The sequence below is a fragment of the Scylla paramamosain genome, chromosome 10 (genome assembly GCF_035594125.1).
Source record: "Scylla paramamosain isolate STU-SP2022 chromosome 10, ASM3559412v1, whole genome shotgun sequence".
Classification (NCBI taxonomy): Eukaryota; Metazoa; Arthropoda; class Malacostraca; order Decapoda; family Portunidae; genus Scylla; species Scylla paramamosain.
This window is the reverse complement of record NC_087160.1, coordinates 18,665,304-18,690,771: the sequence shown is the minus strand read 5'-3', so window position 1 is coordinate 18,690,771 and position 25,468 is coordinate 18,665,304. Positions and strand designations below refer to the sequence as shown.

At 39.0% G+C, this 25,468-nt stretch overlaps 2 protein-coding genes across 6 annotated transcripts in view; both read right to left on the bottom strand.

Annotated features, from left to right (window-relative positions):
• LOC135104294 (uncharacterized) overlaps positions 1–7,051 on the bottom strand; it is a 30,643-nt gene extending 23,592 nt beyond the window's left edge. For 3 of the 5 annotated variants that reach the window (XR_010270364.1, XR_010270365.1, XM_064011510.1), the window contains exons 1-3: positions 3,350–3,502; positions 791–889; positions 231–296 (exon numbers count right to left, since the gene is read on the bottom strand). Coding sequence is in view for 3 of the 5 variants with exons in the window: in XM_064011510.1 (XP_063867580.1) it covers positions 231–296; positions 791–889; positions 3,350–3,359 (175 nt within the window). In the remaining 2 variants the exon portion in view is untranslated. Of the gene's footprint in view, positions 1–230; positions 297–790; positions 890–3,236; positions 3,296–3,349; positions 3,503–6,883 lie in introns of those variants that run through there. The other 2 variants (XM_064011511.1, XM_064011512.1) reach the window with 2 other exon arrangements.
• Positions 7,052–9,772: 2,721 nt separating this feature from the next.
• Positions 9,773–15,549, bottom strand: LOC135104292 (facilitated trehalose transporter Tret1-like). Its single transcript, XM_064011509.1, has 5 exons — positions 15,244–15,549; positions 12,671–12,797; positions 11,829–12,037; positions 10,740–11,552; positions 9,773–10,549 (listed from the first exon to the last, which is right to left on the bottom strand). Exons 1-5 carry the CDS (start codon positions 15,358–15,360, stop codon positions 10,217–10,219), a joined length of 1,599 nt encoding a protein of 532 aa, XP_063867579.1. The 5' UTR covers positions 15,361–15,549; the 3' UTR covers positions 9,773–10,216.
• Between the last annotated feature and the right edge of the window lie 9,919 nt (positions 15,550–25,468).

Here is a 25,468-nt window from a genome sequence, read left to right as displayed (position 1 = left end):
TATCAGATAATAAAGAATGCATACATAAGTAAACTTGATGTAGTGAATTCCAGAGAAAGGACCTTCTACAATGGAATGCCAGAAGATAATATTACAGAGGAACAGACTGAAGTACAAGCATAAAATGGAAGGTAATGAACAAATGGCAACTTCTCTGGATGGGTCAGTCCTTTGAGTCAGAAAAGATATTGCACTTCAGTACAACAATACATAAAAGCTGATCTCATTACCTTGTCCGCCTTGGTTGTCTTGTGGTCTCATTGTGGAGCTGCCTGCTGATGCAATGTTTGCTGCCCCTGTAATGGTACATGGCACACCATGAAAACAATGCCTTCTAACACACTAGTTTTAACAAAAACTATACAAATACATAAATAAAATGAGTAAAGACTAGAGCAAATAATATTTTCCTCAACGCAACCCATTCACACACATGGTCACCAAAACTATAATGTATGTACATCAAAATTTTGTGAGAACAATCAAGCTTCCAAGATACATGTGACTATCAACTTATTAAGCTTTTATAAGATGTTATGCAAGATAAAACAGAGCAACAGACTCATTTTCATCACACATGAACACAAACTTGAAGGTAGCACACACATATTACTGAAACAACAAAACAGCATACAAATAGAGCAAAAAATCACAATAATATTGTCCTATATTTCACAGCACACTAGCAAGATAACATTAACCCAAGCCTCTCAAGACTATTACACACTTGAATTCAGGGGTCCAGTGTACACCAATATCTAAATGTGATCATGTACAGTCTCAGACTTACCCTGTGCAGCCATCCCATTATTGGAAGATTCCTTGTCCTTACTGCCTCCTAAACTGGAAAGCAACATCCCAAGGCCACAATTTTTCTGCAGCATATCATCTAAAAATAGAAATCATACATTAAGAAGTAATGATAACTATATTTATGATGGCAAAAATGCATTTCTATACCTAAAGTTTCATACAATATATATCACATACACTGGTCAGGTGATGGACACATGTGCTGCTGCTCCCATAACTGTGACACTGTCGAAATTCCTGGCAGTTAACACACCTTGCCTTACCTCAGTCCTGGTTTGGTGTACACATGTTCAAATTCTCAGTAATGGCCCGAGGCAGAGGTGGGGGACCAGGTCAAAATAAGTCACTTAGACATCATGGAACCTCAAACCAAAACCAACATGCCCCCCACTCCCCCTGCCCAGGTTGTAAAAAAAGATCCATATTCATCTCACTTTTTTCCCCTTCCCTGATTGATGAATCAGGTGCAGTGTCTGATACTGATTTTGGAATGTGTGGAACATGCAACACACAAACTAGGATGGATGCTATTAGGTTGTGATTGCTGTGATACCTGGTTTTGTCCTACTGTTGTGTGTTTTTGGTCTCCCTAACCAGATAGTCAACAGCATAATAGAGTATGATCGGCAAGGAATTGGTTTTATATGCAGAGAATGTCATGGCAACCCTAGGAAAATCTGGTAGTGTCTGATTCAGCATTTAAGCAGCTGTTCCAAATGGCCAAGAAACTATGTGCAAGCCAGAAGTGGCCAGCCAGTCGCTGCATGGGCAGAGAGGTCAGGCCAGTCCTAGTCTGCTCAGCCTTGATGGCAAATGTAAGGCTGGTGGCTCTGCTTTACATTTGAAACAGTTTTTTATTATTAACAAACAGCAGCTATCCATACCATGTATCATCTTCCCCTTGGGTACACGAAGAATACATAGACACCTACAAAAACAACCGGTATACAATATAAGGAATATTCTGTCCACTACTTGTCTCCTTACCACCCACATGCCATTAACCTTTCATTAAGGCTTTTTAGGCCTCAAACCTAGGCTAGGTTAGGTTACATGATGTACATTATAATATATATATATATATATATATATATATATATATATATATATATATATATATATATATATATGTGTGTGTGTGTGTGCAAATATTTGAATATCACTCTTTATATATTACAGTTATATTACATTGACAGGTGAATTAGTGTTTGTGGTTTTGCATATTCACATATTTTTTTCCTAACCTAACCTATCTAATGGTGAGTTTTCTGAGTTGCCAGATGTCACCACTGGCTCAGTTTCTCAGACCAAAGAGTCTGGATTATTCCTTCAATCATCATAAATTATAGAAACCCTTGATAAAACAAACACATATGGTGGGGAGTAAGGGGGAGTGCTAAAGAAGAAAATTCGATATATATATATATATATATATATATATATATATATATATATATATATATATATATATATATATATATATATATATATATAGTTTTATTATAGTTTAAGCCATTACACACTACGTGGTAATAACCTACCTCATTTTGTTCTTCTCACTATTCACATCATTTCTAATGATTACACTACTTGTCGGAAATTAATAATAACGCCACAATAGGCCTGGGAATGCACAGCGCTCTCAACTTTTTCTAAGTCCACAGGTAAACATAAATGGTGTATTGTTGCCTGAACTTCAGTTGTTTAATGCTTTGAATTGTGGGTAGCTGCTGGATAGGATCACTGTGTCTATAATTCCTCGGGCCAATCACGTGCTACCACCACTTAACACCACGAGTTGCACCAATAGGAAGTCTCTATAAGTACCCATAAGCTGTGCGGGCAGGTTAGGTTAGGTTAGGTTAAGTTAGGTTCCCCACAGGCCCCCAAGCTTGCTTGAGGGATTGGGGGGCCATGGGTAGAGATTGGGGACATTGGCTTAAACTATAAATTTACCATATATATATATATATATATATATATATATATATATATATATATATATATATATATATATATATATATATACTGTACTGTTAATGTAATAAATATTCACAGGACTAAGTTTTATTATACAACAAAGTTCTTTATTACATGACAGGCTGTGAAGCTAGGTTAATTACTAATTAGACATGAAGTAACCATATTCATTCTATAGTCATATTTTTATATGTTGCTGTATTTCTTAAAATATTGGAGGCTCTGTAGGGCACCACTTTTTTGTGGAGCAGAACCTGAACAAATAAATATACCCCCGGCATGCTCCTATTCAAAGCCAATAAATACACCTATACACAGCAAATATACCTATACACCCCAAGCACACTCATACATACAGACAGTACACCTATACACCCTAAACATACTCCCACAAATGGCCAATACACACACATTCCATCATCCCCCTAATACACTTTGTTTACCTTTTGTCTCCACTCACAATTCCTGCCAATATTTGCAACCCCAAGCATTCTCTAAGTTTCCCTCACTGTGCTGCGGGTGTAATACGTCCTCGTGAACCATTGTGGCACATTACCTGAGGCCATGCTGATGAAGGTCCGTGGCAATCAAGGAATGATGATATGGACTCGAAACTTCCTATCTACTGCTTGCGAGGCCGCTGTTATGTGTTCACATTGCACACGGCGGGCTGCGTCTATAGTCTTTATCCTGGGATAGTTACCTTTATTTGAAATATTTACTATTAATCTTGTTCATTTGATGCATCTTTAAAGTTCATTTTCATTTGCTATTTTTGTAATGTTTCTTTTTTTTTTATCTTAACCTCTCTCTCTCTCTCTCTCTCTCTCTCTCTCTCTCTCTCTCTCTCTCTCGTTTGAATCACACACTATTCTATAATTTATTTGTTCGTGTTTCGAGAGAGAGAGAGAGAGAGAGAGAGAGAGAGAGAGAGAGAGAGAGAGAGACATTAGGAGGGCAGAGTTGTGAGTGGCAGGGGAAGCAGGGAGACTTTTTTTTTTTTCACGGGTATCTGCGCAGTGTCTGGAGTGTGGCCAGCCCTTGTGGGTATAATAGACTTGATAAAGTTGTCCTGTATGTTAAGATAAGATCTGGTGAGGTTGTGGTGTTTAAGTTACGTTACACTCAAAACACTCACAAAGTTCACCCAAACACACCCAAACCGCACTCAAAATATCCTTAAATACAACAAAACTCACCCAAACACACAAACTGCACTCAAAACACTCCAAAACACACTCAAAATATCCTTAAATACAACGAAACTCATCCAGACAGACACAAGACATTCAAAACACACACAAAACACCCGTAAATATAATTAAACATCCAAAGCACTCAAAACACCCCACAAAAGTCAAATATACCAACGAAACAACCCAGAACACGTTTTAATCATCCAAAACACTCAATACATCCCACATCACCTCAAAAAAATACTCACGATACTCACCCAAAGACACCCAAATCACCCTAAAAACATCCAAAACACTCAAATACCCTGATATACCCACAAAACTCACCCAACACAACCGAAACACGCTAAAGATATCCAAAACACCCCAATACACTCTAGAATATCCATAAAACTCACCCAAACACACTCAAAACACTCTCAACACCCCAAACTACCCACAACTCACCCAAACACACTCAAAACACTCAAAACGTCCAAAGCACCCCAAAACTCATTCAAACACACCAAAAACACCCCACAACATACAATACGACCAAAACACACCAAAACACCACACCACACACACCCAAACTCACCCAAAAACCCTTAAAACATCCAAAATAAACCCAAAACAAACTCACAGTACCTCAATATACTCCTAAACACACCAAAACACTTCACAATATACTCAAAACTCCCCACAAGATTAAAAGCACGTAAAGCATCCTAAGTTACACTTAAAGCATCCTAAATTCCCCCAAAGCACACAGATAACAGGAAATATGCATCCTAAACACACCTAAATATCCCCAAAACACACTCAAAAAACCACACTCAAAACACCCAAAACACACGAAATATTACAGAGAAAGGAAGGGCAGAAAGGGAAACTAAGCTAAGTATTGTCTTCTTGGTATTTACCCGTTATGCCTCCTCCTCCTCCTCCTCCATTTCTCCTTACTTCTTCCTTCTCCATTTCTCTAATTTTTTTCTCCTTCTAATACTACCACCTACACGCCTGAGTTTGGAAACAACTGGAAATCACTGGAAATTACAGTAAATATTGAAGAGGAGACACTGGAGCCAAGCGAGTCCCGGGCCCTTGATGACGTCACAGGCGAACTGCAGCCTGTCAGCTGGCTTATGTACGTAATAATTTAATTTTGAAATTGCCCCATAGAAAAAAAAAAAAAAAAGCTAGGCTCGAATGCCTTATATATTCTGACTTGACAATTCTTTAAATAATATTCACAATATTAAAACATCTCCAGCCTGAGTAGTTGTAGAGAAATATTAATATGAAATATGGAAAGTGTTGGAACCTTTAACACCATTAAAAACACTGAAAAGTCCATCCATTTCACTTTACACCGGAAAAAAAAACTTAAAAAATCTGAACTTTTTTTCAAACAATGAAAACTTAGTTACCTTTAACGGGATTAAAAGCCATTTTAAAAACCACATTCCTATATGTATATAAAATACGTAAAACACCCAAAACACACCAAATATTACAAAGAAACGCAGCGCAGAGAGGGAAACTAAGCTAAATATTGTTTACCTGTTTTGCCGCCTCTTCCTTCTCCATTTCTCCTTACTTCTCCCTCCTCCTCCTTATTTTCTTCCTTCTACAATCGCTGTCTACACACCTGAGTTAAGAAACAACTGGAAAACCCTGAAAATTACGATAAATATTAATGAGGAGACACTGGAGCACAGCAAGTCCCTGGTCCTTGATGACGTCACAGGCGAGCTGCCACCTGCCCGCTGGCTTACGTACGTAACGGATTTATTTTTGAAATTGACTTATAGAAAAAATGAAGCTAGGCTCGAATGCATTACTTATTCTGACTTGACAATTACTTTAATTAATATTCACAATATGAAAACATCTGCAGCCTGACTAGTTGTAAAGAAATATTAATATGAAATATGTAAAAAGTGTTGAACCTTTGACTCCATTAAAACTATTGAAAAGTCCACCCATTTCACTTTACACCACTAAAAAAAAAAAAAACACTAAAAAATCTGAACTATTTCTTCAAACAATGAAAACTTAGTTACAAGCTGAAATAGACAAATAAAAAAAATTCTAAAAATGACAAAATCACCACTTTTAACAGGATTAAAAGCCATTTCAAAGACCACATCCTTAACTCAATAAGAACGCAAAACACTTAAAAAATTACAAACGATTTTTTGAAGCAACAAAACCTTCATTATAGCCTCAAATAAAAAAGCCAAAGACCAGGTTGGATAAATTTCACCGTAAAAATCGCCCCTTATTTATGTAAAAAAAAAACACCAAATTCAGTACATTTACTTAAATGAGGCAAGAAAAACACCTCAAAAGCAACGAAATATTTTTAGAAACCATAAAAACTTACTACAGTAGCCAAATAAAGTCATTCACAAAAATGAAAAAAATAAAAAAATTGGAACAAGCAAGTTGACAGGCAGGATTGCATGATGGCAGTCCTCGGCGGCGACCTCAGTGGAGGAACCGGCGGCCATGTTGCCTTAATTATCCTTTCATGACACCGAAAACAGGCAATGGCGGATTTATCTGACCAGCGGATATGAAGGCTATACATGTGGTTCCACCTTGTGACATGTTTGGCTTACAATAAGAGAGAGACGAAGCAAATAGTGGCTAAAAACAATGACGCCCTGCCTCTACCTCAACTGATGGCTTGTTTACATATTGACGAACCTTCAATATTTGGCTAAATTTCCAGCTGTTTCCAGACTCAGACGTAAACAAAACCTAAAAACTAAATCAATAACCTTAAAAAATACCTAAATAACGAATAATAAAACCTAAATAAATGAGTACAAGACATTGCAGGGAGGAGGAGGGTGTTGTGAAGACAGTAAGGCTGGCTGAGGGGAGGCTGGTACCGCTGGACTCACCTTACTCGTGCTCTCAGGTTCTGCTTGGCGGTGCAGGGAGAAGCTGCCGGGAATACGGAAACACTGGTTAATAGAGCGTGTGGGGCAAGAATGACCAGTGCTGATCAAAAACACTGTACCCAGCCAGCCGCAGCCAACCAGTTACCCTCTCTCCCCAGTGCTACCTGTCACTGGTCCTTCAACCACACCCACAAACACACACACTAACACACACAAAAGTTGACATGTTATCAAATAATATGTCAAATAATATCCTCACTTCCTCACTTCCCTTTCCCCACTCCACACCCGCTACGAGATTATGAACGAAAACTTCACTCACTGCTACACCGTGTCACCGTAGCAAACAAGAACGAACGCCTGATAGGCTCAACTAAAATGCTCCTCTCTCTCTCTCTCTCTCTCTCTCTCTCTCTCTCTCTCTCTCTCTCTCTCTCCTGTTTCTCAAAGCCACAAAGATGATTACCAGGGTTTTCAAGGGTGTTTCGCCAGTTAATAATGTAGAAATGTTGTAGATCTGTCACTAGAACTGTAAAAACATCCTTAAAAACCGTGTCACTTCAATTACAGGTTTTTAAAAGCGAGTTTCTCCTGTTATCAGTGTAGAAATTATGTTAATTTGTCACTAGGACCGTAAAAACACCCCTATAAACCCGTGCAACTACTGAGAGAGAGAGAGAGAGAGAGAGAGAGAGAGAGAGAGAGAGAGAGAGAGAGAGATAAACACAATAACACACACACACACAAACCAATGCATTTCTAAACCTGTGCGCTGAACTAATGGATCATGCTGAGAACTAAGTCTGTATTAAGTCAATGTATGCTGAATTTTATTGATATTGTTGGTTGACACTATTTTTAATTTTTTTTTATGCTTTTGTGTCATCTTTTAATGTAGTTTTATTACTTTTATATTACGTGTTTTTATTTTTTTTCTTACAATATTAATTTTTATCTCCCTACTTGGTAGCTGGTATATAGTAGCCTTGTTTGGTACATACAAGCCAAAGCAGTGGTACATAGGATCCGGTACACCGCCCTACAATGGTACATACATGCCAAAGCAGTGGTACATAGGAGTCGGTACATAGCAGCTGATAGTACATACCAGCTAGCATTCTACTTCTTTTCCACACCACATCAGAGGTGAAGGTCAGGGAGCTTTTTTTTAAATTTTTTTTAATAGAAGTTTCCACTGTGAAAACACACGAATGCTTGGATATTGCTTTCATTGTTGGTGGTGACCTGCGAGGGAGTGACCATTGAGCCACCCTTCTCTCTGACTTGAGTCACCTGACCCTACTGATAAGCTATCTTTAAACCTGAATCACTCGTAGCACTGCATGGTTTGATGAGCTAAGTAATCAGTATTTAATACTTCCATTTCAATAAAAAAAAAAAAAAAAAAAAAAAAAAATATGTATATATATATATATATATATATATATATATATATATATATATATATATATATATATATATATATATATATATATATATATATATATATATATATATATATATATATATATATATATATATATATATATATATATATATATATATATATATACATATAAATAATAAATAAATAAATGAATGAAAAATATATATTTACTCGAGGTGAAAACATTCAACCCCTCACCTGAGACACGGGAAAGAGAACGGCCTGGCCAGCATTATTGCTCAGTGGGACCATAAATGTGAACGATACGCAGAATGATCATGATTCCCTTGACAGCGAGAAAAAAACAAACACTCAAATATTACAACAAGCATAGAGAACTACAGACACAAGTGAAGAGAAGACAACTAAAATTTATGGGACACATAGTTAGGAAGAACAAGAATGAACTACTCAATATAACAGGAAAGATAGAAGTGGGCGAAAGGAAGACAGAGACATAAGTTAATAGACAGAACAATCCAAAACAACAACCTGGTCTGCAGACCTTCAGAACTTAAACACCTGACTGGAAACCTAAGACGGTGGAGGGACATGATCGCCCAAGTCACTTGACACACTTTGGTAAAGGGACCATAAACCCCGGCTGCTAGGCTTGTGGCTTGCCCTGAGGCGACAGAGCGGGTCACTGATGACAGGTCAAGCACGCCTTACATTGTTATCATGATGTTTTTTATCCATTAATTGTAATGCTTGATTAGCGTGTTTTTCTTTCTTCTTTAAAAATAAGAAAATAAACCGCAAGAACTGGGTAATTATAATGTTTTAAGAATGTTTCCATTGCGACAATGAATGGCAGCGTCACTGAGTGGATCACACGCCTCGCCTGAGACATGGGAAGATGGTGGGGAGGGAAGCATTCAGTCGGGGGTGAGGGACTCGAGGAATTAGCAGCAATACGTGAAGGGTAAACCATTGTCTATAGGAGAACTGGCTGTTCATGACTTTCCTCGCGAGACATCCTGTATGTTAGAATTACTACAGATATATAACTGCTGGGAGAGGCTGAAACCGTTGAGGCTGCACTCTGTAGAGACGGCGATTCAACATCATAATGTAAGTCCGGAAAATCTTGGAGCAACTGCCTAACATGGGCCTACAGATCAACACTTCTCCATGATGTGCACCATTATGCCACGTCAGGAGAACAGAGGGCACGTCCTACAGAGTGAAGACCATCGTCCACCACGGTTTAACACACACAGGTACACACCTCTTTAATGCTACACTAAAATGGACAAGAAACTTGATGGGTATAGCACCAGACTGGATAAGTGCTTATCGACTGTGCCTGAAGAGCACCCCCCCCCTCGAGAATACATCAGCTACAGTACAGACACACTTCAATAGTCAATTCAGGAGACAGAAGTGGAGCTACCTGGGGAGAGCGGAGCTGCGTCCATAGTGGATGAAATTATACAAAAGTAACAAAAGTATATATGTAACGAGATCTATGCATGATTATAAGATTACACAAATACAAGATAACAGAGGGATATAAGCGCTGATTCATCTCATTTTATTCATATGTTATAGACAAAAGTAATCGATATAATATGAAAATAGAATGAGAGAAAAGACGGTGGGGCCACAAGACCAGGGGCCTTATTCACACATACGTTTTTTTTTTTTATTATTATTATTATTTTATCATTTTTCAGCAGGCTCTGTAATGGAGGTAACTGAGATTTCCAGGAATGTTTTCATGGCTGTAGGGATGGCTTGACGGATTCTGCACCATCAAGAGAAAAAAAAAAAAAAAAAACACGAGAACTCCACTAATCACTTGAAAATACGAGGTACCCTCAGATCCCCTGGCCGCCTCACTTATCTCACAGATACATTATAACACTGCAGTTCTACCTGAGTTAAAGCCTTGTCATTTGTCCTCTTTCTGTGACTACTGTTAATTTCCCATCGGGCGGGAAGGCAGAAACATGGAACGAGAGAGATGCATCCACTTTGTGGCTGATGGTCCTCTCTCCCACAGAACTCTCTTTATCGTTGTCATTGAATGTTTTGTCGTTTCTTTTGGATGTTTTCACTGACTTTTCCTCAAAGTACTCCTGAATCTGCTCGAGGGATTTCCCCCGAGTCTCCGGGAGAATAAAAAAGACCAAGACGCTGAACACAAGAGATAAAGCTCCGAAGAAGAAAAATGCAGTATGGGGTCCCGCTGATTCAGCCACAAAAGGATAGATCTGTTGAGATGCAGAACAGAAAGCGAAAATAAGATGCGTAATTACTTTGGGGAACTCATTGATGTTCCGAATAATGTTTGCAAACTTATGTGGCAATTATTAATCTATACTCGTACACTACACTGTAAAATAAATAATGGTGTGATATGTATTTTGGGAAGGTGGAAAGATAAGCATCAGCTCCACTTACCTGTATGGTAACAAAGTTCAATATTCTATTGTAGAATAAGCAGGCGGTATTAGCTGTGGACCTGATGGTGGTGTTGAAGAGCTCTGAGGTGGTCAGCCACGGTATAGTGCGGCACCCTAAGCTGTACCCGAAAACTGCCATGAACATGGCCACCAGCGGCACCGCTTGAGGCCACGATACGCCCACAGTGCGTAGGTAGTAGCAGACACCAAGTGCGGTGGTGAACACCCCTACGGTGGTGATGGACATCACGATCAAGGTGCGGCGGGCCAGCTTGTCCATGAGCAACACTGAGCCAATGGTGCCCACCACCTGGACGAGGCCGATGTACACAATGGGCATGTGGTGGTTCTCTATTCCTGCTGAGAGGAAGATGTTACTCGTGTATATCATGAGGATGTTGGAGCCGGTTCCCTGCTGCAGCGTCATGATAAACAGAGCAATGAAGAAAGGTCTGCGCGTGCGTGGCCGCAGCAGCTCTCGATATTCAATCTTAGTTCCCACTGCTTTTAGTTTTGTAGCAACGCTCTCCAGCTCCTCATTAATATCATAATGTGGCCCCCTCAGCCATTGCAAAGCTGTCTCTGCGTCACCTCTCCTGTCGTTCAACATGAGCCAGTACGGAGACTCTGGCATGGCCAGCATGATGGCCGCGGAGAGGAAGGCCGGCGCCGCACACACATAACAGCTGTACCGCCACGGCAGGAAAATTCCGGCTATGTAGGAAAGCACTATTCCTAGCGTGATGAAAAAGGAAGTCATACTGCTTAGTCTTCCTCGTATTCGAGCTTCTGGAATCTCGCTGCTATACACCTGAAAACAATAATCATGAAGCTTTAAGTGAATATCAAAGAAATCAGTGTATTTCAAAACAACTCAATAACATTCACCTGAAAATTAAGAGTGACAAAATTATCTCAAGGTCTCCGCGGTAATTACAAGTGATATGTGACTAGATCAAAGCGCGCGCGCGCGCACACACACACACACACACACACACACACACACACACACACACACACACACACACACACACACACACACACACACACACACACACACACACACAAGAAATGCCGAAGTAAATACCGAAACACTAGATAAAAGGAAGGAGGTCATGAGACCACAGAGCAGGCGGCCGAGCAGGATCAGGTAGATGTTGGGTGCCACAGCCATGAGTACCCACGCCACCACCAACACGGGATTTGTCAATACGATGGTCTTGCGGCGGCCCATGTAGTCCATTGTTCGTCCTGCTATCAGGCTGCCCAGGATGGCGCCCACACCGATGATCCCCGCTGCACAGTGGTATGGATGAAAGAAGACATTATGTTAAACTGCACTAAACATCATTCTTACTCTACCTACCCTACATTATTTTGAGTAGTAGATGAAGAAAAAAGTTAAAGCACGCTGAACATCAACTACTCAAGTTCTTGTGACTTGATAAATTATAACAACAATTAAGATAAATGTTGTTAATTGTGTCATGATTTCATCTGTTGTAGCTGGGGTGAACTTAGTGATGGTGCCGTGCTAGTACACGTTCTCTGATATGCTTTGGGTTCTCCCAGGGACTATTGTCTACGGCTACATAGATGCCAAGTCAGGTTTTCATTTTCCTATCGATGGTGTAGAATCTTAGTTAAACTATTGCTACAGCTACGAGAACACTTATGAAAACCCCAAAACTTCCACTAAATAAGGCTGGTTTGGAGGAGCTGGGACAAGACGACGAAACGTTTGGGAATGCGATCCATGTATTTCCTCGGCAGGACACACACGAGTTGAGCAGGCAGCAAGTACTGAGGCTGGTCAATATATTTGGGGAGCACGTCTTTCACAGCGAAGGGAACACATCCAACCTTCCTTGGTTAAAGCGTTGTTGGTGACAATTTTGCTGAGAAAGTACATCACACTCTGGTACCAACCCATCAATGCTGTCTCTGTGGTGCCCATGTGCATGTCCTGCTGCAGGGAAGGTAACGTGCTGGCAGTCCATCCACTGACGGCGCCGGAAGCCAAGGTGCCCAGCGCGGCCGCCATGCACGCAGCCACCTGTCACAAATTAACACTTCATACACCCAAGTAATAACTGATTGCTTTAAACTCTCTGTTGATATTCAGAAGACTAAAAATAAAAGTTTGCATGGACACACAAAAGAGAGAATAGAAGATTAATTTCAACGTTTCTAGGCTACATAGCTGTAGACGCCGTCACGACTGTTAGAGGTTCAGGATGACAAACGACCCAGTCACCCAGTCGTTTACTCGCTTTAATGTTACCTGTAATGACATCAGCTGTTTGAGTTGTAACACGTCTCTAAACCGGAACACTATACGTTAGTCTTAGCTAGTCACGAGGTGTGGAGTTAATTCTCCGGGAGGCACCGATGTGGATGGTGACAGGAGGCTTCCTGAGGGCGGAGCTCGCTGGGCACACGGCCATGGCGCACTAAAGATACCATGTTTCTGTTCTGGTTTCGTCGTAGGATGTCGCGGCTCTTCGTGCCCGCACAAGAGGGTCTTTGTCCTAAGCATCAGGCCCACCGTAACCCTCGTAAAAGGGTCACGCTGACGGGGCTGGGTCAGCAACCTACAGTTTAGTCCTCCTCTCTCACAACTTCACTACTCCAATTAACTACTCCATTTAACTCATTTTCCTTATTGTTACACATCATTCACGTGAGTCTCTCTCCACCAGCCTCGCAGAACATGGTGAGGCGACAACTGGCGACTATAATAGCTATTTAAGATATGTGATACATGGTCCTCCGGGTCCCGAGTCAGCGAGAAAGTTTTTCTGTTATTTACTTTTCTAGCTAGATGTTTGAGCCCTCATAACCTCCACTAGAGCCTGCTATAAGTAATTGGTGAGATAAGAAGATGCCGTTACCTGTGGGAATGTGGGCATGGCTCAGGAGTGGCTTCACAAGAAGGAGGAGTGAGAGCTGTTTATGATGGACATGATGGCAGTAATAATGTGACGCTTTGGCAAGTTCTTGCGTCCCTGAATAACGGATATATATCTGGAGAGTCTGGCATACGAAGCCTCTGGTCTGCTCCCCCATTATCATCTGGATTCCTGGTAACCTGCGTGATCCGGATCATGATCTGTGTGATCTATATCCGAAGCTGGATTATATCAGACGACATTCACACGCGGCGGCCAAAGCAGCGGCTCAGCAGCTTCTGTTTGGGACTCATAAAAAAAGAAAAAAAAAAAAAGTTGATATGTTCAAGGACCAGACTAAATGATAATGAAACGTTGCGGAATGCTATAAGCACAAAAGATGTACAATAGTGATAATAGATACTGAAACAAGGGAAACATAACAAGTCCTTTCAAGCCTTGTTTTTAGGAATTCTTATAATTACGTAGCTGTTGTCGCCTCTACTAATAATCATACGATAAGGCAAAGGGAGGTATCACTTGTTCAGGTATAAATAATATATTTCTACTTTCGAAATGTAATTTGAAAGTAATGGTGTCAATGGTGTTAGCAAGTGGCCACGGCTGACCTCACGTTACGTCCGGATATGCTCTCGTTTTGCCATTCTGCACTTCATCAGAGTATTTTCGGCATGCTATGTGTGAAGAGAGTTTTCTGTGTTCATGGCCAGGCGTGGAACTCAGCCTCGTACTGTCATTCTTTTCTCTTTGCAATCCTGGGTAGGCAGGTGGCTGGAACTCAGGGGTGACCTTCTCAGCCCAACTACTTCAGGAAATGCAAGCTGTAGCATTCGTTGACACCACCTTAGACCGCAGTGGCGATCATTAGCAGTCGAGCTGGACAGCCTTTATTGTTATTTTTTGGGTCAGTATCATCCCAAGCGTTCTTTTTTTCACCGATCGAACTAGGACACACACATACTCTCTCTCTCTCTCTCTCTCTCTCTCTCTCTCTCTCTCTCTCTCTCTCTCTCTCTCTCTCTCTCTCTCTCTCTCTCTTGAAATGCAACAGAGGAACTTCAATGCATAGCAAATTGCACCAATAAATGAATAAATAGATAGAAAAGTAGAAATAAGCAATAAAGACATACGATGAATCTAAATAGGCAAGTAGCCCAAGTCATACATGAATATAGGCATATATGTGGATGCATAATTGTTAAGGCTTTGTGCTGTGTATTTGATTTCGCCTCGCTGACCATGGATAACAAGCGGCGAGAAATGCCGAGTGATAACTTATACAAAAAAAAATAAAAATAAAAATAAATAAATAAATAAATAAATAAATAAAATAAAATAAATAAATAAATAAAAAAAAAATAAAATAAAATAAATAAATAAATAAATAACCATTTCAAGGTAAAAGAAAAGAAAAATAAAATGTCAATCTTTTCTTAATTTTTTACGCTTCATTCAAACCAAAATCAGTGTACTGAGTGAGCTTAAAGCAAAGCTGAAGTTCATCTAATAATTGCATAATTAAACGCGTCTTATTTTTCGTGTCTTAGGTGATAGCGCCCCTCCGTAAAGAGGCGAAGGGCGGCCACTCACCTGGGGCACCACTCTGCCCTTCCTCCTGGCATTGGTGGTGGTGGTGGTCTCTGCTGTGGGCGTGGGTTCAGCAAGTATAGATGCTGACCCTCCGTCTTCTATCTTTGGGTTGCACATATTACTTGTCTACTTTCAATGATGTATAGCAATGGATGTAAAACGCTTGTCAAACGCCTAGAACAATACTTATATATAGATCATGAAGCAAGACATATTTTCGCTGTAGAAGAATTGATAATAACTGAACTACCAGTCTGTGACGGTCTGCAGTCACCTACCCTCAGGCCGACAGCCAAGTCGGTACTGGCACTCTGGCAGTCTGGCACAGGATTGCCAGATTTACTCAGACTTAATACCAAATACTTCAATTTTTAATACCAGATTCACTTTTTCAATACCAAACTAATGATAAAACATGTTTTCGTAATTTTTTAGTTGAAATAAAGTATATACTTACTTGGTTAGTTAAGAAGAGCATCCAAGCCACCGTCTGTTTCCTCGGCAGCTATATACATGTTGGTTGATGTAAATTTCTCAAGCATTCTGTCACTTATATTCAGATCTTTGTAGCACTTCCCAGTCATTAACAGCGTGGTCCGTATTCTGAGTATTGATTCAAGCATGGGCAATTTCATTCTGTTTCGTACTTTAGTTTTTATTGCATTTGCATGTGAGAAAACTCTTTCAACAAACGCATTGCTCACTGGGGTTGTTAGGCATGATAATGCATATGATGCCAGTTCCTCATATGGTTTAGAATCATTGCTTGAGTAATTCTTGATTTTCGACCAGAATACAACTGCACCAAAAAAAGTCTTCCTCTACCCATGGGTGGTACAGAATTCTTCTGTACTGATTTTCACAAGCCTCCGCCGTTTCAAACGCCTTGTAGTTGGAGAAACGGTATGTCCTTGTAAGACGGCCCATTCAGGTGTGTAAGCACTATGCTGGGGGACAAATTTTTGAGCCCATCATAGATGTCCCGACTTTGTGGTAACCGCAAAGTCACCTGTTCAATAAGTTCAAACAGCATTTCTTGACAGCGATTTTGCAAGTTCTTTACTTTCATTTGATCTTTACCTAGCAGAAGCTGGCACTCTGATAAGAACTTTGCTCCAAAATCAATCTTTTCCAAAGGTAGAGGCATGTCTTTCTCATCGTACACTCGACGAGTCAAAGAAGTGAAGTGAATATCCAACTCATGAAACAATGTGGAGGGCTTGGCGTTTGTTGATTGAAACAGTGCATTAAGTCTTTCGAACTCAGTCACTATGGAAGATGCAAATACAAAATAAAGAAAGTTCTGGTCATCGTTAAACATGTCCCACAACAGCCTTGCTTTGTAGCGAACATGTAGCGAATATGATGCTAATCCTGGCGTCTCGGGTCTGCAGGGTGACGATGAAAACAAAATGATGATGCACAGGTAAAAATTCACCCTGAACTCCGACTTAGATTATGAAAGACATTGATTAAACTTTTAATTACTAGCTGTTTACTGGGGAGGTTGAACTGTGTGTGTGTGTGTGTGTGTGTGTCCCTATTTTATATATATATATATATATATATATATATATATATATATATATATATATATATATATATATATATATATATATATATATATATATATATATATATATATATATATATATATATATATATATATATATATATATATATATATATATATATATATATATATATATATATATATATATATATATATATATATTTATTTATTTATTTATTTTTTATTTATTTTTATTTTTTTAGTTCAATACCAAATTTCTTTCGTTTCAATACCAAATCTAAGTCCAATACCAGTCACGGTGCTTTAATACCAAATGGATTTTGGTATTTTTACCCTAATTTGGTATTGAAAAATACCAAATGGCAACCCTGGTCTGGCAGCCCCTGGCGGCGCTCTAGCGGAGTGGCAGCTACACCGAGCCAACGTACCAACGCAAAATAATTTCTGGGCGGTAATTATGGCACCCAACATACCTCTTATGCTAGCTCGTGGCAGATATTACCAGAATGCAGGAACCATTTTCACGTCTTAATGATACAATGATGCAGTAAGACAATTCTCACGCAATGGTGATGTGTAATGATGAAAACGTTCTTTCTACCATGGCTTATAGCTGGTCACGAGGGAGGTCGTGTGACGCCAAGCTGTCCGGCTCATTTCAAAGATGATTGCGTAAGCTAAACTTGATTAAGTGTCCGACTGAATGAGCAAATTACAAACTTTGAAAACAGTAATGCATATTGCACAGTGATTAAATGTAGAGCTATTTTCTTAGGTAGCAACATACGATTGTGTGCACGACATAGGCAAATGGATATGCCTGGGTGGAGTTTGTATGATCGCCACCCCACATCACACACCATGAACAATATCTATAATGAATACCACCTACACTACAACATATTAAATCACTGTTCTGCAACAGCATCAACAACAATAACCAACAAAAATAACCAGTCCCTGCACATCCCCAAACGGCACATACGTATTTAGAACAATTGTCTTAGTCTCAAGGGAGGGGATTAATAAAACAGGCGATGATAAGAGAGAGAGAGAGAGAGAGAGAGAGAGAGAGAGAGAGAGAGAGAGAGAGAGAGAGAGAGAGAGAGAGCTATTTTACAGCACAATAACATGATGGAATTTTGCACGATAGGACAACCCACATTTCCCATTAATAACAGTGACAAGTTTTATACGTAAAGACACGGAGGGCAACTACAATGCACTATATGCTTTTTGCCAGTGATCTACTTAAGGCTGGGGATTAATACTTAAAAAAGAGAGGAATGTACAATATAGTATAGGTGCAATAAAAGTGCAATACTTTCCAATTTTAGCGTCAATTTTCTTCCATAGCACTGCATTCCAAAACGTCTTCACATATTATCGTGACTGTTTTTTTTTTTTTTTTCAGGCTCTAGCTAATCCTGTGGAAGTCAGACGGTGTTTTTTTTTTTTTTTGCAGGTTCTAGCTAATCTTGTGGAAGTCAGACGGTTTTTTTTTTTTTTTTTCAGGCTCTAGCTAATCTTGTGGAAGTCAGACGGTGTTTTTTTTTTTTGCAGGCTCTAGCTAATCTTGTGGAAGTCAGACGGTTTTTTTTTTTTTTTTTCAGGCTCTAGCTAATCTTGTGGAAGTCAGACGGTTTTTTTTTTTTTTTTTTCAGGCTCTAGCTAATCTTGTGGAAGTCAGACGGTGTTTTTTTTTTTTGCAGGCTCTAGCTAATCTTGTGGAAGTCAGACGGTTTTTTTTTTTTTTTTTTGCAGGCTCTAGCTAATCTTGTGGAAGTCAGACGATTTTTTTTTTTTTTTTTTTTGCAGGCTCTAGCTAATCTTGTGGAAGTCAGACGGTTTTTTTTTTTTTTTTTTTTTTTTTGCAGGCTCTAGCTAATCTTGTGGAAGTCAGACGGATGCTCATAGATGCTTACCGAAGACTTCTGGGAGAGGCCCCTGACTCTGCGATCTTTCCCTCTCCTGATCAATGAGCAAGCCGTGTTAGATTGTTTTATCTTGGGCTTTAATAATCACATTTAGTTTGTTCCTTTAATGTACTATCTACTCTCTTCTCAAAATCTATTAGTGACTTTGGATTCATCACTTCATCAGGCAGGCTATTTCAACTCTATTGCTAAAAAAATAAATAAATAAATAAATAAATAAATAAATAAAAATAAATAAATAAAAGAAATAAAAGAAAAAAAATCTTGGCCAATCTTGCCCTCTTGTAAAGCTTCTTACAACATCATTGGTGCATTCAAATGTAATTTGGTAATTCTTGTGACTACTTGAGACAAGGATTCTGGATCATCAGTGAGAAAATACACTTGAAAACTCGACAAATCATCCATGGGGCCATTCAATATAGCCCTTATGAAACGCAGGTGGGACAAACGGATGGTTGATAAAGAAAATTTATTTTACGCACTAAGACCTATTTTTGGAAAGCTTAATTTAGGACTATCTTCAAAGGCCACAGAGTCAGCTTCCCATTGGTATATTTCCCATTGATGATGAAGAGTCCTTGTTAAACTATCACTAGCATCATGAAGGCACATTCAGAAATCCCCAGTAACTTACATAAGAACATAAGAACATAAGAAATAAGGGAAGCTGCAAGAAGCGACCAGGCTTACACGTGGCAGTCCCTGTATGAAACACTCCTACCTATTTCCATCTGTTATCCCCATCCATAAACTTGTCTAATCTTCTCTTAAAGCTCTCTAGTGTCCTAGCACTAACTACATGATTACTGAGTCCGTTCCACTCATCTACCACTCTATTTGAGAACCAATTTTTTCCTATCTCCTTCCTAAACCTGAATTTTTCAAGCTTGAACCCGTTATTTCTTGTTCTACCCTGGTTGCTGATCCTAAGAATTTTGCTTACATCTCCCTTGTTATAACCCTTATACCACTTAAAGACTTCTATCAGGTCCCCTCTTAACCTACGTCTCTCTAGAGAATGTAAATTTAACCGCTTCAACCTCGCTTCGTAAGGAATACTCCTCATCCCCTGTATCCTTTTAGTCATTCTCCTCTGTACTGATTCTAATAGACCTATATCTTTCCTGTAATGTGGGGACCAGAACTGCACAGCGTAGTCTAGATGAGGTCTGAGCAGCGCTAAGTATAACTTTAATATTACTTCCGGCCTTCTACTTTTAACACTCCTAAAAATGAATCCTAGTACCCTATTTGCCTTGTTTCTGGCTTCTATGCATTGTTTCCCTAGACGGAGTTCAGAGCTAACTATAACTCCTAAATCTTTCTCGTACCCTGTACCTACCAGAGTTTGGGTGTTTAATGTGTACCTATTGTGTGGGTTTCCTCTACCTACGCTAAGCACTTTGCATTTATTGATATTAAATTGCATTTGCCATCTTTCCGTCCATTCATTCATTCTATCTAAGTCTGTCTGCAAGGCGATGGCATCCGCTTCTGACCTAATTAATCTACCTATCTTTGTGTCATCCGCAAATTTACTAACATCGCTACTAATTCCACTATCCAAGTCATTGATATATAAAAGAAATAATAATGGCCCTAATACTGATCCCTGTGGCACCCCACTAATGACATGACCCCACTCGGATTTCTAGCCGTTTATTAGCACTCTCTGTCGTCTGTTACCAAGCCATGACCCTATCCAACCTAACACCTTCCCATCTATCCCGTGCGCCCTAACCTTTCTCAGGAGCCTTTGATGGGGCACCTTGTCGAATGCTTTACTAAAGTCCAGATATAAGATATCATAACTATCACCATTATCTACTGCCTCGTACACCTTACTGTAAAAACTTAACAAGTTTGTCAGGCAAGACTTCCCCTTCGTGAAGCCATGCTGTGACTGATTTATCAAGTTATGTTTGTCTAAATGTTCCCTAATGTTCCTGGCTATTATTGACTCTACAGGTCAACCAAAATGGTCGAGATATGACGCCGAGACATTTGAGAGTACGCCGTTTGTCATTACGTAGTGTGTTTGGGTACAGCGTTTTCTCAGAATGACGGAGCTGCAGTACACCAACTGGTATCATCTAGTAATTCGTAAGACAGATCATAATACAGCAACTAATCATGATTGATCACTAATATATGAACTACATTTATTTCATGGTAGAGTTTGTTCATATCTGGAAAAAAAAGAATAAATAAAGTAAATAAATAGACAAATAAGTAAAACAAAGGAAAACAACAGTCAGTTCCGTTACAGACAGTTCCGTAATTTCATCTTATATACAGCTATGCAAAAGACATGATATTATGAATGTGCACTGTGATGATAGTCTTGATAATGTGAAGTGGACAAAATGGTGGAAATGAATCACACGTACGTGTGATCAACTTGCAAGCGATTCCTGCCATGAAGACGTTTTAATTTTTCTTACATGGCAAATAATATCGTGCAGTTACATACGGGACAACGCTAATGAAAGCGCTCTCCACCCTTTCAAAGTGAATACAAATGCTGGATACTGTGGTTGGCAGGTCAATGAAGAGAGAGAGAGAGAGAGAGAGAGAGAGAGAGAGAGAGAGAGAGAGAGAGAGAGAGAGAGAGAGAGAGAGAGAGAGAGAGAGAGAGAGAGAGCTGGCTTTACGTCTCTAAGGGCCACTAATTAGAATGTAAGGACACATGATATTGTAGAAACGTCAACAACTGCTCTGTGGACTGATACGTTCATTGAAGAGTGGGGCCCGGTGGTTCCCGCAAAAGCGAAGTACGTGAGAGCAGCTGGAAGAGTTGGAGATTATTCATATTATATTCGGTGGAGCCTCTCCTAGCTAGCGAGGAGTCCTGTCTATAACCCTGTGCCTGTGTCCAAATCACCACACTAGTTATATAACAAGTAGGAAGGAATGTTAGAAATGAGCACACACACACACACACACACACACACACACTTTATTGTGCCCACAGTTGAGAAGGAATCATATCATGGCTTTTCAGCTACAATTAAGAACATAAGAACATAAGAAATAAGGGAAGCTGCAAGAAGCGACCAGGCTTACACGTGGCAGTCCCTGTATGAAACACACCTACCTATTTCCATCTGCTATCCCCATCCATAAACTTGTCTAATCTTCTCTTAAAGCTCTCTAGTGTCCTAGCACTAACTACATGATTACTGAGTCCGTTCCACTCATCTACCACTCTATTTGAGAACCAATTTTTTCCTATCTCCTTCCTAAACCTAAATTTTTCAAGCTTGAACCCGTTATTTCTTGTTCTACCCTGGTTGCTGATCCTAAGAATTTTGTTTACATCTCCCTTGTTATAACCCTTATACCACTTAAAGATTTCTATCAGGTCCCCTCTTAACCTACGTCTCTCTAAAGAATGTAAATTTAACAGCTTCAACCTCGCCTCGTAAGGAATACTCCTCATCCCCTGTATCCTTTTAGTCATTCTCCTCTGTATTGATTCTAATAGACCTATATCTTTCCTGTAATGTGGGGACCAGAACTGCACTGCGTAGTCTAGATGAGGTCTGACCAGCGCCAAGTATAACTTTAATATTACTCCCGGCCTTCTACTTTTAACACTCCTAAAAATGAATCCTAGTACCCTATTTGCCTTGTTTCTGGCTTCTATGCATTGTTTCCCTAGACGGAGTTCAGAGCTAACTATAACTCCTAAATCTTTCTCGTATCCTGTACCTACCAGAGTCTGGTTGTCTAATGTGTACCTATTGTGTGGGTTTCCTCTACCTACGCTAAGCACTTTGCATTTATTGATATTAAATTGCATTTGCCATCTATCCGTCCATTCATTCATTCTATCTAAGTCTGCCTGCAAGGCGATGGCATCCGATTCTGACCTAATTAATCTACCTATCTTTGTGTCATCCGCAAATTTACTAACATCACTACTAATTCCACTATCCAAGTCATTGATATACATTAGAAATAACAATGGCCCTAATACTGATCCCTGTGGCACCCCACTAATTACATGACCCCACTCGGATTTCGAGCCATTTATTACCACTCTCTGTCGCCTGTTACCAAGCCATGACCCTATCCAGCCTAACACCTTCCCATCTATCCCGTGTGCCCTAACCTTTCTCAGGAGCCTTTGATGGGGTACCTTGTCAAATGCTTTACTAAAGTCCAGATATAAGATATCATAACTATCACCATTATCTACTGCCTCGTACACCTTACTGTAAAAACTTAACAAGTTTGTCAGGCAAGACTTCCCCTTCGTGAAGCCATGCTGTGACTGGTTTATCAAGTTATGTTTGTCTAAATGTTCCCTAATGTTCCTCGCTATTATTGACTCTAACATTTTACCTACAACTGAAGTTAAGCTGACAGGTCTATAATTAGACGCTAAAGTTTTATCTCCTTTCTTAAAGATGGGTACTACATTAGCCTGCCTCCACATTACTGGTACCTCACCCGACTCCGGTGATTTCCTAAAGACAGAAACTAACGGCTCACTAATAATCTCTTTACATTCCTTAAGTACTCTGGGATATATTTCATCAGGTCCTAGTGACTTGAACTTTTTTAGCCTATCTATCTCCTGTTCCACTATCTCCCTAGTTATGGAAATATCTGTCAGCTTCTCATTCTCATCTGCTCTAAACACCTGTTCACTATCTGGCATATCCTGCATGTTTTCCTGGGTGAAGACAGTTAAAAAATAATCATTCAGAAGTTTACTAATCTCCTCCCCAGAACTAACCAGCTCCCCATCTGATCTGAATTACTACTACTCCTACTACCACTAGTACTACAAGACTGCTAGCACTTATCATGATTAATTTTGCGTCTCAACCCTACAGTATATAACTGCTCTTATCTAGCAAGTTCCTCTCGATTGCAATATGTGGATGAAAGTGATGTGATTTGCCAATAGTTTTGCCATGCAGCGTCATTATCGATGCATAAATATATGTGTGTGTGTATATATATATATATATATATATATATATATATATATATATATATATATATATATATATATATATATATATATATATATATATATATATATATATATATATATATATATATATATATATATATATATATATATATATATATATATATATATATATATATATATATATATATATATATATATATATATATATATTGAGTGCCCTGTTGAGTGCCTGTCATGCCCTGGGAGACTTGTGGTGCCCCTGTGAACTTGTAAAGCAGTGTACTTGCGGAGGATTTGTCAATAAACCTAGGAAATAGTGCCCGTGTTTTTCCCTTGTGCCCTGGCCTCGTGTGTGTGTGCCTTGTCCCGGCGTTCAGAGTGTGGCTTATTTGAGGCCCCGCTGCTCTAGTTTCTCGACCCGTGCCCGTGTGGATAACACGCCCGCCCGGAGTGAGGGGTGGGCGTAACAAAAAAAATAAATAAATAAAAAAAAAAAAAAAAAAAAAAAAAAAATATATATATATATATATATATATATATATATATATATATATATATATATATATATATATATATATATATATATATATATATATATATTCCTTGCATCGCGACCTAATTAAGTAGGAGAGACCAATAAATATATTTGTATATACTCATAAAGATTCAATGGATGATTTGTGCCATATAAAAATATTCCAGTGTGTGTGACTATGGCAATGGTGTGCAATTTATAATATGTACATTCTTACTCTGATTATAATTTAGCTGCTGGTCTATCCATTATTTGTCCAATCTTGTCTCAAAATTTTGGACAGTTTGAGGCTTGAGCACTCACTATTCACTCTGGCAGGCCTTTGTATAAATGGATCACATCAAATATTGCAGTTTTTCAAATGTTATTAATTCACCTGCTTACGAGAAGTGAAGGACCAGTATGGAGATTTCTGGTTCTCTAATAAAGGTTCATGTCCTTAAACATTTTGTTCACTCATAACATCCATTTTGAAGGACCAGCGAGATAAACAGATGTGTTCTAATGAGTGGTTTTCCTTTTGGTGCAGAATCCTTTGTTAAAACTATGGTAAGAATATGAAAATCCTCTTAAGAATCCCAGTAATTTCTCCTTCGCTCTATTGAACCTGATGAATATGGTCCGTAAGGTGGGCATGATTCAACTTGAGAACACAGGTAGTACAACATTGAGGTTTCCGACTCAAAATATTGTGTGACAGAAAAAGAGCGGGATCAGCTGAGTGTTGATTTCGCCCCGTGTTCAAGAAAGCTTTGCTCCCACATTATTTTCAAAGACCATAGAGAGGATTAACCGGATTCTCAAGAGTGTAGAAATCTTATTAATCTGTCACTGTAACCAAACATACAACCTTACACAAAAAATAAAATAAAATAGATAAATAAATAAATAAATAAATAAATAAATAAAATGAAATAAAGAAAATAAATAAATAAATCGTACAACTTTTGAGAGGAGTGGAGGTGCGGCGCAGAAGTGTTTCATAGAAGCTGTGTTTCAGATTATGGTCCAGCATATCATCATATATTACATATTTGCTTTGGATGTTATTACCTGTGCATGTGATTCAATTTCTACCCAGTATATACCTGAACCACTTCCACTGTTCAAAAGCTACTGTGCTAAGTATCTCAGAGAGGGTAGAAATATAATCATAGTTCATTATTCATGCAAATGCAATTCATTTAATTTTCTAACAACAAAATTCATGAAGATTATTGAAATCCTTATAGGAATACGAACATCCCTTCAATATTAACATTTTA

Coding starts and splice junctions, on each gene's coding strand:
- LOC135104292 (XM_064011509.1), bottom strand. CDS start 15,360: ATGTGCAACCCAAAGATAGAAGACGGAGGGTCAGCATCTATACTTGCT. Junction 12,798..15,243: donor AGGGCAGAGTGGTGCCCCAG/GTGAGTGGCCGC, acceptor AATTTGTGACAG/GTGGCTGCGTGCATGGCGGC. Junction 11,553..11,828: donor TCCTTTTATCTAGTGTTTCG/GTATTTACTTCG, acceptor TATTGTTTTCAG/GTGTATAGCAGCGAGATTCC.